Source organism: Chelonoidis abingdonii, chromosome 7 (genome assembly GCF_003597395.2).
Source record: "Chelonoidis abingdonii isolate Lonesome George chromosome 7, CheloAbing_2.0, whole genome shotgun sequence".
Lineage (NCBI taxonomy): Eukaryota > Metazoa > Chordata > Testudines > Testudinidae > Chelonoidis > Chelonoidis abingdonii.
Genome location: NC_133775.1, coordinates 96,507,559 through 96,525,972, shown reverse-complemented (window position 1 = coordinate 96,525,972; position 18,414 = coordinate 96,507,559). Strand labels below are relative to the sequence as shown.

General features: G+C 43.8%; 1 protein-coding gene across 3 annotated transcripts in view; it reads left to right on the top strand.

Annotated features, from left to right (window-relative positions):
- The window catches only part of SLC22A4 (solute carrier family 22 member 4), a 59,662-nt gene extending 43,218 nt beyond the window's left edge, over positions 1 to 16,444 (top strand). For all 3 annotated transcript variants that reach the window (XM_032769196.2, XM_032769194.2, XM_032769197.2), the window contains 5 exons: positions 2,865 to 2,968; positions 3,938 to 4,152; positions 4,809 to 4,991; positions 11,214 to 11,349; positions 14,670 to 16,444. In XM_032769196.2, coding sequence (XP_032625087.1) covers positions 2,865 to 2,968; positions 3,938 to 4,152; positions 4,809 to 4,991; positions 11,214 to 11,349; positions 14,670 to 14,751 — 720 coding nt within the window. In that variant the 3' untranslated portion in view covers positions 14,752 to 16,444. The remainder of the gene's footprint in view (positions 1 to 2,864; positions 2,969 to 3,937; positions 4,153 to 4,808; positions 4,992 to 11,213; positions 11,350 to 14,669) is intronic.
- The last annotated feature ends 1,970 nt before the right edge of the window (positions 16,445 to 18,414 follow it).

The following is an 18,414-nucleotide window of genomic DNA, read 5'->3' as shown; positions in this document are numbered from 1 at the left end:
GGTCCATGCTGGAGCTCTTTTTGGATTTGGGACTGCATCACCACCCGTGCTGATCAGAGCTCCACACTGGGCAAACAGGAAATGAAATTCAGAAGTTTGTGGGGTTTTCCTGTCTACCTGGCCAGTGCATCCGAGTTCAGATTGCTTTCCAGAGCGGTCACAATGGTGCACTGTGGGATACCACCCGGAGGCCAATACCATCTATTTGCATCCACACTAACCCTAATCTGACATGGCAATACCGATTTCAGCGCTACTCCTCTCGTCGGGGAAGAGTACAGAAACCGGTTTAAAGGGCCCTTTATATCGATATAAAGGGCCTCGTTGTGTGGACGGGTGCAGGGTTAAATCAGTTTAATGCTGCTAAATTTGGTTTAAACGCGTAGTGTAGACCAGGCCTGAGAAGCCAGAACACCAAACAGTTCAAAGCACAGCTCTGTCATGAGTTGTTTAGTAAATTGTCCAGGTTCAGTACTTGCTGTGACATGAGGCAGTTGATGGTGGCTCATTTGCGTCAGTAAATCAAAAACATTCAGCTGGAGTTGCTGTTTATTTTTGCAGTAAGGTCTCTACTCTTCAGCAATGACTTTCTCTGGCTTTCAGTCAGGACTGGCTTGTTTCACCGCTGTAACGAACTGTCTATTATTAGGGCACCACTGCCTCACTCAGAAAAATGAGAAATTAAAATACATTAATCTTCATCGCGGTTGGATGCACTATTGACAGCTGATCATTTAATTTAAACGTAGCTCTTCCAGATGGAAGGATCTGTGTGGAGCAGCTGTTCTGGTACCCAGATTTTATAGTGCATATGTGCACTTGCTAGTAGGAGGCACCAAAGGAGAAGGCAGGGCATCACTGAAGAGCCTGTCAGTCCCAGCACAGCACTAAAGGGCACCCTTAATAAATAAAGATGTATAGTGTGTAGGCGGTTCCATTCCCCCACAGCTACATAGTCCTTTTTCACTGGCTTAGTACACTGTTGGCTCTGTGTGTGTGCATGGGGGGTTGTTTGTTTTCTGGCTTTTTAATAATGATCTGGTGGTAAAAGGGCTCCATTTTAATTAAGAACATTTAGTCCTTTCGTAGGGATGATACCTCTTGGCTAATCTTCTTAGTTACAAAGCCTAGCACAGAAAGCTTATTAGCATTTAAGGGTTGACCGCAACACAAATACACAAATAATACAGTGACTGAGCATTTGTGATCTTGTCTCCCTCTAGCGACTAGCTCCGTGAGCATAATAGCCGACTAGTTACTCTGCTTAATTAGATGGTAGCGGCTCATACTCTCTGGTGATTATGATCCTCGGTTTCAGTCCCATCTGTGTTCATGACATGTGCACATGTCTTTTACATGAGACTTTATGTGTTGTCATATAAATAGCCACATTTTAAGCTCCATATAGTCCACGGCACAGTACAAAACCACATGTTGTTATGACTTTTCTGCAAGAAAAATGTGTTTTTTGATGAACTTGCTGCTTGGCAGCATAAACTACTCAAATATTGTTTAGTTTTTGGTTATGCCACTTAAAATCTGTTCTTGAAAAGCAAGTGTGTTTTGGGGGTGGGAATTGTATCCTCTAACAGCTGTGAAAAAGAAAAGCGCTTCCTTTCTGACTCAGACACAGCTCCAGTAGAAAAGTCTGCTTTTCATCACTGCCTCATGCCTTTCAGATTAAGTGGCAATACAGCCACTCTTCCCCCCACACACCAACCATACAAGTCTGATCCTGAGGTCAGCCTTTACATTTGCCAGTGGATGATGCCTGCACAATGTATGTTCTGTTAAAATAACCTTAGAGCTTGTGAGCGATGCCAGACGGACGTTCCTAGAAAGTGAAAACTTCTAGATAGCCAAACAGGAACAGCCAAGGAAGCAGCATTTCAGCTTGCCCCAGGCAGACCAGGAATGTGACACAGCCTTGTCATCTGGGACTGAGAGGTTAGCTCTGTTTTATGCCCATTTTATGCCCAGCTGGGCTGACCCCTCACCTGAGACTAACTTGGTATCTGTTGTGGCAGTGGCTTTTGTAGTAATGGCACCAGCCTACTAAGCCCTGGACCGAGATCACCAGCTCCTTTCTTCATCCTAGGCTGCTAAATGGTAATAATTTTTGGCCACTCTTGGTCCAAGGAGGGTGTAATTCTTAGGTGGGAACCCATCCTCCACACTTTGAATCAGTTGGACCCAACAAAGAAGACACTGCACATGCCAGATTGGCTGGAGAGGGTCTGTTTCCACTACCAAATGGTCTGTCAGCCTCCACTAACATGGGAAGCAGTGGTGGCAAATATCATCACAGTAATTGAGGTCAGGACTGAGCTCCAATTTCCCGTGTGCTGTTGGAACCAGCCACTGCTAAATAGGCAGCAGAGCCTGATGATTTTTTTACTTTACACTGATCTGTGTATTCTAAATAAAGACAGATCTCAATAGGCAGTGAGGCCAGTTCTGGGAGTGCCTTTGTACAGCATGAAGGAGGAGAAGTTAGTGCAAGCTTTTCCCTGTTAGATTTTCTAGTCTTTGATGACTTGTTCACTGATTTCTAGATCAGATTGGTACTGGTGTGACCGTGCTGCCCTATGTCACAAGCAACTTAAAGTTACTTTGGAGTACCGCTGGGGGAGAGAATAATCAAGATTCCTACGAAACACCTTTGCTGGTGCAGAATTGGTTGTGTGACAGTCGATCTGTGTATTTTCTGCCCTTTCACTTTACTTGGAAGGGTTAATGTGGGGCTATCTTTTCATAACCTCCAGCCTCCCAAATTTGTGTGTTAAGATTTTTTCTCCTCGGATTGGATTGATCTTTTCCTTGGGTATAGGGATATTTTGTGTTTGTTTTCCTTTTCCCCACAGATGCAGGATATGAAGCTTCAGCAGCAGCAGCAGAAGGCATACATTTTGGACTTGTTCAGAACCCGAAACATTGCAGTTATCACTGTTATGTCATTGTTGCTGTGGTAAGTGGATGTGTGATCCTAAAGGACACGGACAACAAACAATCTGTTTATGATGCCTGTTGTAGTTTTTTATAATAACCAGTCTCATAAACTGGGACGTATTTCAAATGTGGGAATCTATGTAGGGTGTCTAAATACCTGCATTAAGGTGCTTGCATCCGTGTTGAGCCAGGTAAAGATTTGTGCTCCTAAGCGTGGATGTGAGCATGCAAATTTATGATGACTGTATTGATGATGAGCATTTATATAGCACATTGTGTACTCCAAATGCTGCTATAAAAAACAGCTCACAATCTTATCCACACAACATCCGTGTGAAGTACATATTACCGTCTTGGGGGTGTAGCAAAAGAGGTCATGTGCCTTGCTCAAGGCTACATAGCAGTTCAGTAGCAGAACAAGAATTAGAACCCAATACATGACTCTCAATCTGTGATCCAGTCCTTTAGACTCCACTGCCTCCCACCTAGAGGAATGGCTAATTCCTTTCGGATGTCAAATTGAGGTATCCCAAGATTTGAAATCGAATCTTCCAGCTCTCTTATGCAGAATAGTATTCAGATGCTGTAATGGAGTTTTTTATGAGTACCCCAAGAATTTTAATAGAATTTGCTCTAGGGATTGTAGCTGGCATGCTATAATGAACTGAAACATTTCGGAACTTCCTACTTCACTATATTGTTAATGGATTTGTCACAGTGAAACACCATTATGAATAACTTCCAGTGAGCCTTTCATTTACCATATTGTATACGGGAGGGAGTGTTAAGTTAGGGTTCTGCGGAGAGGACTGTGTTCATACATCTTTAGTACAAAAAGAAGCTGCAGGGGTGAAAGACTTAGAAACTGTGCTGTAGCTATTGAAATTCTGAAAACCATCCCATCGCTGCTGATGTTTGGTACAGTGCTGTTTCTGAAACAGGATCTTGGGTAACACTGTAGAGACTTTACTTTTTACGCATTTTTCAGGATGTTAACATCAATTGGTTACTTTGGACTGTCACTCAACACTCCCAACTTGCATGGAAATGTCTTCATCAATTGCTTCCTCTCAGCCATTATTGAAGTTCCGGCTTATGTGATTGCCTGGCTGCTCCTCCGAACCTTACCTCGGCGGTATTCCATATCTGGCACCTTGTTCTTAGGAGGAGGGGTTGTTCTCTTCATTCAGCTGGTGCCTACAGGTATGAGCTTCAGCTCATGACATAAAAATAAAATATATCCTACAGTGCCATCTAACTGCTCCAGTAAAGGGTTTGAAACCAGAAAGTTCCTGGGTGAAATTTGCACCAAACCTCAAACATTTGTGGCTTGATTTGATTTTGGGTTTGAGGGTTTTTTTCGTACATACTGCAGCTCTCATTGAGTTTACTGGGCACTGTGTTGCTCAGCACATCTGAATATCAAACTATTGATCTGCTTATGCTTCAGATGACCAGCTCATAAAATTGGATAAACTACAAAACACAGCTGCATCTGAACTGGAGTCACTGCTTACAGAAATCAGAAGTTCTCCAAATTTCAGCGTAGACTTCAGTAGAACCTGAATGCATTGCTGATCAGATATGAATTTAAGCATGTGCTTGTGTAGTTTGCTGAATCAGAGTTGTAATGCATTTCAAGAGCACTCTCAGATTGGGAATGAACCAAAGTAATCAAAATAAGCTGCCTGCTCAAATTATGAATTGGATAATCTAGATCTGGGGAGTGGTTATGATAAGAGAAGACTACAATTATAGAGGGATGAAAAACTGAAGTCTTTGGGAGGTAAAAGCAATGACAGTAACAAGCATGGGAACTTGATGCAGCTTTATTGACCCTTATTTAATTTTATTTTCAGACTTTCACATCCTGTCTGTCTTCCTGGTGATGCTGGGGAAGTTTGGGATCACATCCGCATTCTCAATGCTTTATGTCTACACTTCTGAGATCTACCCAACGATAGTAAGAAACATGGCAGTTGGAGCTACTTCCATGTCTTCCAGGGTGGGCAGCATCATCGCTCCTTACTTTGTTTACCTTGGTGAGATGTCTTCTGTCATTTGGCTTGAATTTAAACAGATGAGAGCAAACTGCACAGAAAAGTTATCCCAGAGAATGGGTGCAAGTTAGAAAGCCCTGGTGCTCCCGAGATTTTTAAACCAACTTTTTAGATCTTATAATTTCAGTCACTTTCCTTCATTTTGGGCCATTTTGTTTTACACCAAAGGAAATAAATGGCATTACTCCAGTTTTATACAGGTGCAATAGTGATGTATCAGGCCCTTTTATTCTCTTTGATTGAGGCAGGTGCTTTCCAAACAGAAGAGGCCTGGTCACTCTGCTCACAATCCAAAGACAAAGAGGGAAAGCAAAGGGATGAAACATACAAGTAGAGTGGCTGAGATGATACTTTGCCACATCTTGATAGTGCACTCTTGAAAACTAATCTCAGTCACTCCTGAAACTTCCCATTATCAGTCAGCTAATTTCCCAAGGGCATGATGGCCCAAATGGGCCTTTGGGAGAGACTTAAATATAGAAAGCATAGTGGTGGCCTAAATAGATTAGCACATGTAGTGCATTCATTGCATAGCGGTCAGCAGGGCCAGCTCTAGCACCAGCGCTCCAAGCGTGTGCTTGGGGCGGCACTTTTTTTTTTTGCTTGGGGTGCAAAAAGAATCGCACCCCCTGCTCACCTCCGCTCCAGTGCCGCCGCTCCACTTCTCCTCCCTCCCTCCCAGGCTTGCCACACGAATCAGCTCTTTTGTGGCAAGCCTGGGAGGGAGAGGGGAGAAGCGGAGCGGCGGCAGCGCGCTCAGGGAAGCAGGCGGAGCGGAGGCGAGTTGTGGCAGTGGGGAGCATGGGAAGGGCCACAGGAAGTAACCCTGGGGTGGGGCAGAGGAACCGCTCCACCCCCCGCCTCCAGCTCACCTTCGCCTCCTTCCTTGAGCGTGCTGCCTGGGAGAGAGGGGTAGGAGGGGAAATGCGGCACCCCAGAGGAGGAGGCGGGGCTAGGGATTTGGGGAAGGGGTTAGAATGGGGCAGGGAAGGGGTGGGGCCGGGGGGGTTGCGGGAACATTTTTTTGCTTGGGGCAGCAAATAACTTGGAGCTGCCCCTGGCGGTCAGCGTAGAAGAGAGCACAGAGACTTTTCAGATGCTGAAAAACAGGCAGATGAAGGTCAGATAATCTCTTGGCATCTATACTTTACTGAAAATGGTACTTAGAAAATATGCTGTATAATGTGTACACAGTGGTGTGAACATATAACATCAAATTACACACAAAACACTGTGTTAAAAGAATGTTAAGGCTGCAAAGTCAAACACTCAAAAGTAGAAGGAAATTCAGCCCCAGTCTGTCATTAGCTGTTCACATAGAATTTTATAGATGGAGAGCTGAGGCACCTAGAGATTAAAGTCAAAAGTATCCACTCATTTCGGTTGCTCAATTTGTGATGGGTAGGTCCTGATTTTTTTTTCAGAGTCCTTAACCTATGAAGTGCTACATGATGCTATAAGCAGAGCTTTGATTGATTTCTATTGCCGCTGTGAGTGCTCAGCACTCCTATATATCAGACCCCAGGGTCTTAAGTGAAGCAATGAGGGACCACCTCTGAGAATTTTGGTCTAAGTGATTTAACTGGCCTTACATAGAGAAACTGAGTCACAGGCAAGGATAGAATCCACTTCTTCAGAGCAGCGTTCAGTTGCCTTAGATATGAGACAACATGCTGTCTCTTCCTACAATCTACTGCCTCATTCACTACACCCCTTCCAAGTTCTGCAACAAATGAAGCAGGAGTCCTAACAGATAAGCCTCCTTCACTACAGAACCCTGATTCATCTCTAGAACAGGCCCATCCTGAATGAGATGGGTCCTGCAGAAAAAATGGTATGTGATCAAGTAATTAAAGGCTGTATCCTAATGCTTATGTACAAAAGGGTCAAGTTGCACAGACTTAATTCTGGCACTTTTGAGTGCTTGATTTTGCAACCCTGGTGTTTTTAATGTAACTTTCTGTTTGCGACTTCTTTGGTTTCTAAAAAAGCACATTGAAATAATAGAAATTCCATTAAGTGGAATCATATTGACACCCCCAAGTTCATCAGCAGCATAGGAACTTTTAGATCTAACAGAGTAAATGTTAGCTATAGTAGCTTGTGATCCACTATGTGGACCAGCAGTAGTAGGGGATGAGGCACACACACCCTTTGCCAGAGGACTTCACAGTTGGCAGAGAAATGGTGAGACTCGGGAATCTTGGTTTCCATTCGAGGTTCTGAACAGGAATGAAATAGGTATGGACCCTTGTGCACATTTCCCCCCAAGCTTGACCCCCTTCCTGTCCTATCCCTTCCAACCTGTCCCAGTTGGTCTCTTCGCTACTCCTAGCTCTGTATCCCAGTCCCATTTTTTATCCCCACCCAGTCGCTATCCTTGCTCCTCAGGTGTCTCACCCCATCCCAGTTTCCTTGCCCACCCGGTCATAGTCTTGCCATCCAGGTTCACTGTGTGAGTGCCAGCCTCTCATCCCTGCCCCTCCCAGCCAGTCAGAGTCTCCTTGTTCAGTCAGTCCTAGTTCCCCTGTGAGGCTTCTCTGGGCATGGAGGGCTGTGAGTGACATTATTGCCAGCTTTCTCCAGTGCCTGTGCCAGTCAGGTGTTAGCTCCCTAACACAACCAGCCTGTCAGGCACATGAGCACTTTTCTCCGGGCTACACCTGCAGATTGACAGTGGATGCACCGCAGCCCTCAAGTTCCTTCGAAGGGTCCACTTGTGCAGTCCAGCCCCTAATCACTGGATATCCACAGAAAGTCCAGCTCATCTGAAACAGTGCGTCCCAGTTTTCGCCTAGCCCATGGCTTCTGTATCACACACAGCACTTGTTCAATGGTTGTAAAACAAAAGATAATTTATTTGAATCTCCATTTTTTTTTCTTAAAGAGAAACAAGTGGAGTGATGGAAACAAATGGTTACATACGAAACAAAATCATAAAATGTGAAGTAGGGCCTACCCTTATTCATAGTTACCTGTCCTAGCTAATAAAGTAGATTCTCACTCCAGTCTTTTGCAGTGCTGGCTAGCCCCAAGGAGCTAGGACCCCGTCTTTCACAAAGCACCTCCACTCATTCAGGTACCACCTCAGTGGACGGATGTAGAATGTCTTTCTCCACCCTGTGATATACTGAATCAGTCTTTATTCACAGACAGGGCGCCCCCCTCACTCTTCTGTCCTTCCTTGGCGCTTCCAAGTCATTTTTATGTTTAATTTTTCTGGGTTGGTGCAAAGGTAAACAACTGAGCAAAACGTTATGTAATCAGCTAGCCAGAGAGAGGTGAGAGCTCCCTCCCCCTTGAATGGGCCAGCACCATTCCCCTGGTGACTCACTTTTACTTGAAGACCATAAGGATAAAATTTTAAATATAGTTGAGGAATAATGTTACTATTACCCATATACGCATCGCACAATGATTATGAGTCTTGATAAGTTACAAGCTTTCCGTAGAGACCTCACATGCTACCCTTTATCGATAACTATCATGAAACCAGTGTGTTAGGTGTAGTGAGTTTGTTAAGTCTGAGACCAGAGTTGCTTGTAAGGAACAGTGACCCCTTTCCCAGTTGGCTGTGTGACATTCCCCTTCCAATCTGTCTCTCCTCTCCCACCCCACTGACTCCCAGTCTGCCTCCCTAGACTCCTCATCCAATCTCTGCCTCCCGCCACCTTCCCGGCTCCTTCTTCGAGTCCCCCCAGCTCCTCATCCAGTCTGTGTCCTCCTCCCCTGTTTTCCCCCCTCCTACTCCAAGTCTCCTTGCCCAACCAGTGCCAGTCTCCCTTACCCAGCTTCCAGTTCCAGTCTCCTTGGCCAGACAGACCCAATCTCAGCAGATGCTTTGTCCAAGTCTATTTCTTTCCCTGCTTTTGTCCCCTAAGCATTCAGATCAAACAGGTTCCTCCTCCACACTGTCTGAATGCCAGCAGGGGAGTTCTTGAGACAAGCTCCCTGCTCTCAGTTCCAATACCTATCCCCACCCTAACTAGGAGCAGCCTTTACAGGGCAAATCTTTTTCAGCAACTGTAGCCCTGGGTTGGAAAGTCCTCAGCTGCTCTGTGGGGATAGCCCGCATGCAGTCTGTCAGGTGGGGAGCTGAGAGAGACTTGAACATACTCAGGGAGAAAAGAAGCCTCAGAGATTTAGCTGCTTCTAGCAAGACTCCACTGAGCATATGTAACCTGCAAGTGTTTTCCAGAGGCTTGTAACTAGGCCAGATTTGGGTGGTTCTTTGCTGGGATGGCGCAAGGCATGTTCTGGACATGAGGATGGCACCCCTCTCTCCCCCCGGAGGTGGTAAAGGTTCCCAGCAAAACAATTGCATTAACCTTCTTAACATGGGCAAAACAACTTATGTTTTCCCTAATCTTCTCTGAAATAGCTGAACCATTTTTGCTGAAACTTTAAAATAATAATAATAATTAATAATTAATAATTCAGCTTGAGCAGACACCTGGAATGGAAAACTTCAGCCTGAAAGGTTCCGTTTTGACAAAGCTATAAACAGTGAAAAACAGCATCTTGCAATGAGACTTGTCAGATGACTCAGCTGCTCCTATAATAAATTTCCTGTTACTCTGCAATTCTCACATGAATTAAATATTTGTATAAACATTATGGACAAGAACTTTAGCTGCCATTAAGTGAGTATAGCTCCACTGATATTAGTGAAGTTATATGTCCATTATATGCCCAGCTGCTCAGCTCATATATATATAATTTACTAATATATAAGGACTGATTCTCCTCTCCTATCTCTCAAGTGGCTTTTTAACCAATGTAACTCCATTTACGTCAAGGGAATTAATCCTGATTTATGATGACAGAGAAAGTGAGGGGAGAATTTTACGTATACTGTCTCATCCATGTGTTTGAACATGGCAAAATTTTAAATCATTTAACACCATGTGAGTCTCTCATCTAATGTTTTAGCAACTATTACAGTCACAAAACTACCAGCTTGTGGCCAGGATTTCTGTTTATTCTTTGTAATAAAAAAAAAAGTTCCCTCTGTTTCAATCTCTTCATGTTTGTTCAGCGCATAAGGCAGTGCAGCCCTAATCCTGCTTGGGATCCTTGAATATTAATGCAATGCCAATAATCGTTAATAATAATACAGAGGTTATTCATATAGTAAGGAAAAATGTGATTTTTCTCTTATTTTGGATTCATATGTCCCATGGGCCTGCCTTCAGGACGGTTGGCACACTAATGGAGGAAGTCACACATATTTAAAATAGGAAAAGATAAGGTTTAGGAGAAGACTGTGAGCTGTTGATATTTGCTTCGGCTAAATTAGGACCATATAGTTTAGCCAGTTATTGAATGAAGATGGAGATCAAAGCACAAACTTTGGCTTCCTCTGATACACCAGAGATCTTTGGTGGTTAATCCTAGCTTTGTTCTCTACCTCGTAAAGTCTACAGGTATAACTTCAATCAGAGATAATATCGTCATGTGCAGAGTACGTCTATTCTATATAAGATACTCTCTGGTTCCGTGGTTTGCACCTTTTCTGAAAGATCCCTAATGTTCTGTGCTATTGTGGTTTGCAGATTTTGCATTCTGACCATACACTTGTGCACAAATGTAAGGCTTCTGGCAATAGTAGTTACTTTCCGATCCCAAACCTGATTCTGACTAGACCAAGGGCACTGTCTGTCACAGGAGGCCTGATGCTTTCCCCATTTCTAATGAAGTTTTTTTAAAATGTGCTGTTAGTGGAGGAAGTTTAATTTTTATTTAATGAAGTTTTATTGTGAGGCTAAGATTTGAGTCCAAATATAAACAGACTATTGAAGGCTCACTTCCTCCAGCAGTGGTACTAGCACAATTGTGTTTATCTTGCCAAGACATTTGTTATCCTACGTTGAAGAAGCAGCATGTGAGAGCTGTTAAATGGTACATAATTAGTGCCAGAGTCGTAACTTGCAACCCAGATGAAATACTGCTGGTTATAAGTGATCATCCCATATTGTCGTTTGGCATATTTTTAATTGAAAAACCCTTTGGATAGGATTGGCAGGTACATAAGTAACTCCAGTTTGGGATTCACTTGTCCTGATTTCTAGGTGGAAATATTGGGTAACAAATTATGCAAAGTGAATTATACAATATAGCGATGTCTTGAATATTTATTCCATCTATGAGCTTGTTGTGATGGTTGGTGTATAACTCATGTTGCCATGTCCTGTGTTCTGCCAGGTGCCTATGACAGATACCTGCCTTACATTCTCATGGGAAGCCTGACTGTGCTGATAGGGATCCTTACCCTGTTTCTCCCAGAAAGCTATGGAAATCCTCTCCCTGAGACCTTTGACCAGATGCTAAAAGTAAAAGGGTAAGTGGATTTCATTCACTCCATAGATCTGAAACCTACAGCCATAACCAGTTCAATATCATCTCCTCATTACACAAAACAAATGAGTATTTTACAGGTCTGTTCCAATAGACTTCATTGCACTACTTCATTGCACTACAACCCCCTTCTGACAACAAAACTTACTACATGACCCCAGGAGGGAGGACTGAAGCCCCACTGCCCCAGGCCGGGGAGTGAGGAAGCTGAATTCCAAGGGCATCAACCCCAGGGAGGGGGCCTGTAACCTGAGTCCCGCTGCCCAAGGCTGAATCTCTTAGGATTCAGCTTTGGCCACGGGGCGGTGGGGCTCGGGCTTTGACCTCAGGCCCCAGCAAGTATAAGTCAGCCCTGGCGACCCCATTAAAAAGGGGTGGCGACCCACTTTGGGGTCCCGACCCACAGTTTGAGAACCGCTGCAATAGATCAAACCTTTCAGAAGTGGCCTCTGATTTTTAGTGCCTGGCTTGATGTACATTGGGACTGATCTTTCAGACTTGCTGAGCACCCATGACTCCCAGCTGAAGTCCTGTGGGTGCTCAGACTTTTTGGAAACAAGAGCAACAGTGCTTTGAGATAGGCACTCAGACGTCAGAGTCCTTTCTTGAAATGTTATCCTGAAAGGCTCCAGTACTCACATTAGAGATCTTCACTGTTATTAGTGGGCTTAGTAAACAGAGTGTTTAACAGACCAAAATTTCTCGTCTGTTGGGGGCAGCATGGCCCAGTGGATTGAACTCAAAGCCAGAAATGCCTGAGCTGTAGTGTTAGTATTTATTATAGAAGCACAACCAGTGTGTCAGGCGCTATACAACAGCGGTTCTCAACCAGGGGCCCGGGGCCCATTGGGGGGGATGCAGGCAGGTTTTAGGGGGTCTGCCAAAATAAACCAGAGAGTAAAGCCGGTGTTAGACTTACTGGGGCCTGGGGCTGAAGCTGAAGCTGGAACAGCTTAGCTTTGCAGGCCTGCTGTGGCACGGGGCCCCGGGCAATTGCCCTGCTTGCTACCCCCTAATGCCAGCCATGGCTTTTAGACTCATAGACTTTAAGGTCAGAAGGGACCATTATGATCATCTAGCCTGACCTCCTGCGCAATGCAGGCCACAGAATCTCACCCACCCACTCCTGTAACAAACCCCTAACCTATGTCTGAGTTATTGAAGCCCTCAAATCATGATTTAAAGACCTCAAGGTCTTTAATCTTCTGGAAATTCAGAAAGAGGAGTTGTGGAACAGGCGGGCTGTGAAGTTTTTATAGCATGTTCGGGGGGGGGGGGGGCCCTCCTGGTGTACAAGAGATGGGGTAAACATGGTCCTGTGCTGGAGTACTTTCATCTTAAATAGATGGACAACCCAGAATGTCCCAGGAGGACGGTTTTGTCTAAATCATTTTTTTAAGATTGGTGGCTACCAATTTTTTCTTTTTTTTTTTTTAAATTGAAGAAGTCTGTTTTGAGGCAGGTTTTGGAATAAGAGGTTGGGAGCAGGATACATTGGATCAGGAGGGAGCCTCAGGCGTGTTCCAACTGCTACCACTGAATTGCTTTGCATCATCTAGGGCAAATCACCACATCTCTTTGGGTGCCTTTCCCTTCATCTTTAAAATAGGGATAATATTTTCATCCCTCACAAGGATGCTGTGTTAATTAGACCATGTGTATATTAGAGAGACAAGGTGGGTGAGGTAGCACACAATCATGTGTAGAGAACATTGCAAAGTTTTTGTATTTTCCCTTCTAGTATATAGAAAGGCTGTTCATTTAATAGGATTATTCTTGTTTATTTAAATAACGCTTTGTCCTTTGAATAGAAGGAGATTGGGCTCTACTATGAAAACAGGATTTCAGCATTTATAGTTCTTTTCTTTTGGTAGATAAAGAGCTGCTGGTATAATATGAGACAGATTACCCGCCACTCCCGCCCCTGATGCTCCTTCCTGTAGCTGTAAAGAACATGCAGTGCTCTCTTGCTACACTGGATGCTTCTGTTTGGGTCACCCTGTACAAACATGTCCACTGAAATTTTATGCATGCACACACATGCATAGAGATGACGTGCCAAATCTGCAGTTGGTTCTAACATTTGTCATAATCATTTTACAGGGATGGTTTGTGATTAAAATAAGTTAGTTACAGAATGCTATTCTGTAACTGTTTTCCCATCAGACCATAAAGTACTACCCTAACGTACTGCCCATTTGATTGTAATGCATGTGCAGAGCTGCCCATGTATTGGGCAGTCTGCTCTCAGAACTCCTAGCATTCCAATGAGACACCGACACTTAATATAGTGCTCTGCAGCAGGTGCCAGTGGGGATGGGGAGAAGGGGCTGGGTGGGGAGGCAACGTACCTATCCCTGAAAAGAGATGTAGTATTGTACTTTGTGTATTGTGGCTTGTGCTTTAAGTGACTGTACTTGTGCATATTGCAATTATAACACTGTAAGAGGCAAATCCTGTCTTCCTTCCCCAATGGGTGAAGAGAAGCCTGGATGCATGTAATTCTGCTGTGTGGGGTGAAGGTAGGGGAAAACTGATGAGGCTGGACAGATATAAACCTCTTGTGCTCCACTGAGGGTTTTCCAATATGCTGTAGCTGAGGGGACATCTGAGGTGAGCCCAACTATGCATATGTGCTGGCCATTTTCTTTCCACCTTCTTCCATCACCAGGGAAAGAGTGGGCACTTGCCTTTGGGGACTGTGGTAGCCATAGTGCAACTCCCCTACCACATAGCCAGGTTATTCTGGCTCAGCACTGTGGGCAGATTTGCACTTAAGAGCAATAACTATTTGGAGAAGGCTGGAACTGCCTATAAAAGGCTATCCATGATGTACATAAGGGTCTGTAATTCTCAGGGTAAGAGGCACTCCTGAGGAAATGCCTGCTGCTCCTTGTCACTGTTAAGGGTTTCCTAGGTGTTTGATCTGTGGTTTGTAAGTTCTTAAATTGATAAAACTTTAACTGCAACTACTGGACACAGCTGAAATTTTGCCACAAGCCTCATGCACACACTTCCTAAACACATGCTCTTTGTATGGATGGATGAAACGATCTCCATTGGACCAGCGAGTATTGACATGCAGTCTCGCAAACGTTGTTCATTTTATCATCTCTTCAGTCCAGAAGAGGGTTCCTTCTAGAGCATCACATCCCAATGTAATGGGCTTTTCTGCAGTTTTATATTGGAAGACGTTTTCAGTGATGCAGCTCGGTTAGTTTAGCGGTTTTGCTTGGGAGCAGAATGTCTCATGTCTGGTTCCTGTGAAATGTTCTGTAGCCCTCAAATCTTATTCATTTTCAGATTCAGAAACAGACAACACACCAACCATGTAAGGAGTTCAAAGGAGACTGAAGACTCCAAGACTCAGATAACACCGCTATGATTAGGCTCTGCATCTCCTGATGGGCTGGAAAAAGAACAAGTACTGCTCAATGCATTTCTTACCAAAATAAAACCTGGGGTCAAAACTACTGGTGCCGCATAGTTATGAACCTACAATCTCCAGTACTATTGTACTAAATATAGTGTTGTGAAGATGCCATCTATTTCCATAGGATTCCCCATAATTTATCCTCAGTGACCTGATTTTCAGAGGTTTCAATCAGCTGTAGCTTCTGTTTAAGTAGGAAGCTATGAGTGCTCAGCACCCTCTGAAAATCAGGTTGTAAGAGAGCATTAGGAGCAGTCACAGCACGGACTCAATGGAATCTTGCACTCAAAAGCTGCTTAAATGTGAACTGAAATACCAAAGTAAAAAATTAGTTCAAGATTCTAACGCCGGTATTTTCAAATGAGAACTATTTTAAAGTCTTAACACTTAAATGAACATTAAAAAAAAAGTTAGAACAATATTAGATGAAGAGTCAAATGACAGCGCTGCTTACAATGCAATACACTTTATACTTACGCTGTTAGTTCGTGCACTACAGGCTTTTGAACAAATATTGTGCTAGAAGAAAACAGTGTTATAATGCTTTCTTAGCAAAAAAATTTTTTAGTTGCATATGTACTTTCTGGCCAAATGAAATCTGTCTAGCCTGCCGGGTTGATGATGGCTAATCATTATTCAGAAGGTGACATTCCCCTACTGTGCACAGGATCAGGAAAAGGAGTATGCACCAGTTAAGCCTCAGTCTGAAAGCTTAAGGGGGATTTGAGTGCTGTTTATCTTGTGCTGGCCCTCTGGCACAGGAGTGAATTTCACCTTAGTAAGTTTAAACAAAGAGAGAAACTTCATAACCTCTCACCTACTTAAATTGTGTAATTGGCATGCACTGCCATCTGGTCTTCATGAATCTTTTTGCTTTCATGTGGAAGCCAGTTGTGGCTGAGACACAAGTGCAACACAGCACATCAGTAATGGTAGAAAAACAGTCGTTTATGAAACTGAATCTATCAGGCAAAGGTATTCAAACAGAAATTAAATTGAAGTGCATCAGACTATGTGTTTCAGGCTTAAAGACTCTGGCTTTGAAAATCAAACCTTTATTTTGCATAAATGGTTTTGCCGTATTGATAATGTAATGCAAGGCAGCCATTGTCCTGGGCCAAAGTTCTGTTCAGTTGCTGCTATCTCATCTCTTTTCAGACAGAGTTTTCTTCATAAGGCATTTGCAATATTTAAAGATTTGATATAGCTGATTTTTTTTTAATATAGAGGAAATTCCCTTTGGTCTAACATGTAGAATAACTGTTTAGATTACTTCAGTTACCATTTTCATCAAACCCTTGATATTAGCATGGCACAGAGCTGTTTACATGAGATGTGGGGATTGGGCTTGGTATATTGTGGCCATATTTTTATGAAGATACTTTCTATAAAAAAGGCGATACATATTCTTTATGTGATCAGAGACTTGGATATTTCTGAAACCACTTGAAATATTTTTATACTCGTGCAACTTTTTAGGATCACAGAAAACTTAATTTTGCATGTTTTTAATTAAAATAAAAAACAAGTTTGTCTATGTTTTTGACAGCTTGTGTGTATCAGTCCATTTCCCAGGCCTGTAGCACTGATACATCTCATATGGTTTAAGTATTAGCAGCTTTATTTTTAATGAGACTGTTTTTGACATTAGGGTTGTGAAACTGTTATAACAAGGACTTTAAATTGTGTCTAGACCTGGCAAAAGAGGAGTTACTTCACCTGATGGAGCATTTGCAAGGAGGCTTTCTGTCTTCCGATAAATCTCTCCCAGGTTTGAACAGTGATGCCTGAAGAAATCCCTCTATGGAGGGATCAAGAGGGGCAAAAATTCCAGTTTCTGGCACTATTATTATTTTATTTATTTCTTCTAAAATGGGAAAGCCTCCTTAAGAGAATTGCATAGGCTTAAAATGCTGCTGGACAAGTTTGAACATACACTTGGTTTCACCTAGCACTGCAGTCCTCATGATAAGTTGTCTGCCTGTCAAATACAGCTTTGATTATAAAATTTTTCAGATAAGTTATAAGTTGGGGCTCAATATGAGAGCTGTATATTTATGAGCAGTCAGGGTACCACTTGTAAAGCAGTGATTTGGGGGTAGGGAAGGAGAGGACTATTCCCATTGATTTTGCTCGGAGTTGTATTATTCCTCGTGTGCCCTGATAATCACATATACCCTGCTGTGTCTGTATAATCTATCCTCAGCAAGATCTGAAGCTGGCTTATTGGAGCTGCTGAAGTATAGACAAAAATGTGGTAGTTGCCATTAGCTTGTTTTTCTTTATTAGAATAAAAATGTGCACTGACCTATTATATAACCTATTTTATCTGTGGACTATAACTGAAAAGTGTGAAGTCTCCTATGTGTTTAAAACTTTGTGAAAGGAAGTGTCTTTCTTTAAGACATTGACTAAATTATGTTTCAGTAACTGGCTATCATAGTTATGAATCTGTTTGAATAGGCTTATAAGGTGTGTGTTGGGGGGAGAGGGGGGAATCAGGGCCGGATCTAGCCATTTTGCCGCCCCAAGCACGGTGGCACGCCGCGCAGGGCGCTCTGCCACTCGCCGGTCCCGCGGCTCCGGTGGACTTCCCGCAGGCGTCCCTGCAGAGGGTCCGCTGGTCCCGCAGCTCCGGTGGACCTCCCGCAGGCGTGCCTGCAGATGCTCCACCGGAGCCGCGGGACCAGTGGACCCTCCACAGGGACGCCTGGAGGAGGTCCACCGGAGCCACCTGCCACCCTCCCGGCAACCGGCAGAGCACCCCCCGCAGCATGCCACCTCAAGCACGCGCTTGGCACGCTGGGGCCTGGAGCCGGCCCTGGGGGAAATGCAGGTGAAATCTAATCTGCAAGCAGATGGGAAAAGTTTGCTAAAGCTAGAAGTTCATTTCAAGTTCTTCTTGCACCAGGTTGGGCTTGGTGAATGTACTTTAACAATAGAGCCCCAAGAGAGAGCCACTGCTACAGGCAAAGGAGGATTGTTTTGATCTTAAAAGCCTATGGTATTTGCAGACTTCTTTAAAAGTTCGCAGAACTCTAGTGACTGATGTCTAAGCCTAGAACTTCTCATTGCAAATTGTTAAATGGTTTCCAAGTCTTAAAAGGACGCTGTCTAGACCAGGGGTTCGCAACTTTTTTCTTTCTGAGGCCTCCCCAACATGCTATAAAAACTCCACAGCCCGCTTGTTCCACAACAACTCTTTCTGCATTTCCAGTAGATCAGGGGTTCTCAAACTGGGGGTCGGGACCCCTCAGGGGGTCGCGAGGTTATTACATGGGTGTTGTGAGCTGTCAGCCTCCACCCCAAAACCTATTTCTCCTCCAGCATTTATAATGCTATTAAATATATTTAAAGTGTTTTACTTTATAAGGGGGGTCGCACTCAGAGGCTTCCTATGCGAAAGGGGTCACCAGTACAAAAGTTTGAGAACCACTGCAGTAGATTAAAAGCCACGGCTAGCATTAGGGGGTAGCAAGCACGGCAATTGCCTGGGGCCCCACGCCACAGTGGACCTGCAAAGCTAAGTTGTTCGGGCTTCGGCTTCAGCCCCAGGTCCCAGTGAGACTAACACCGGCCCCACTATCTGATTTATTCTGGCAGACCGCCTAAAAC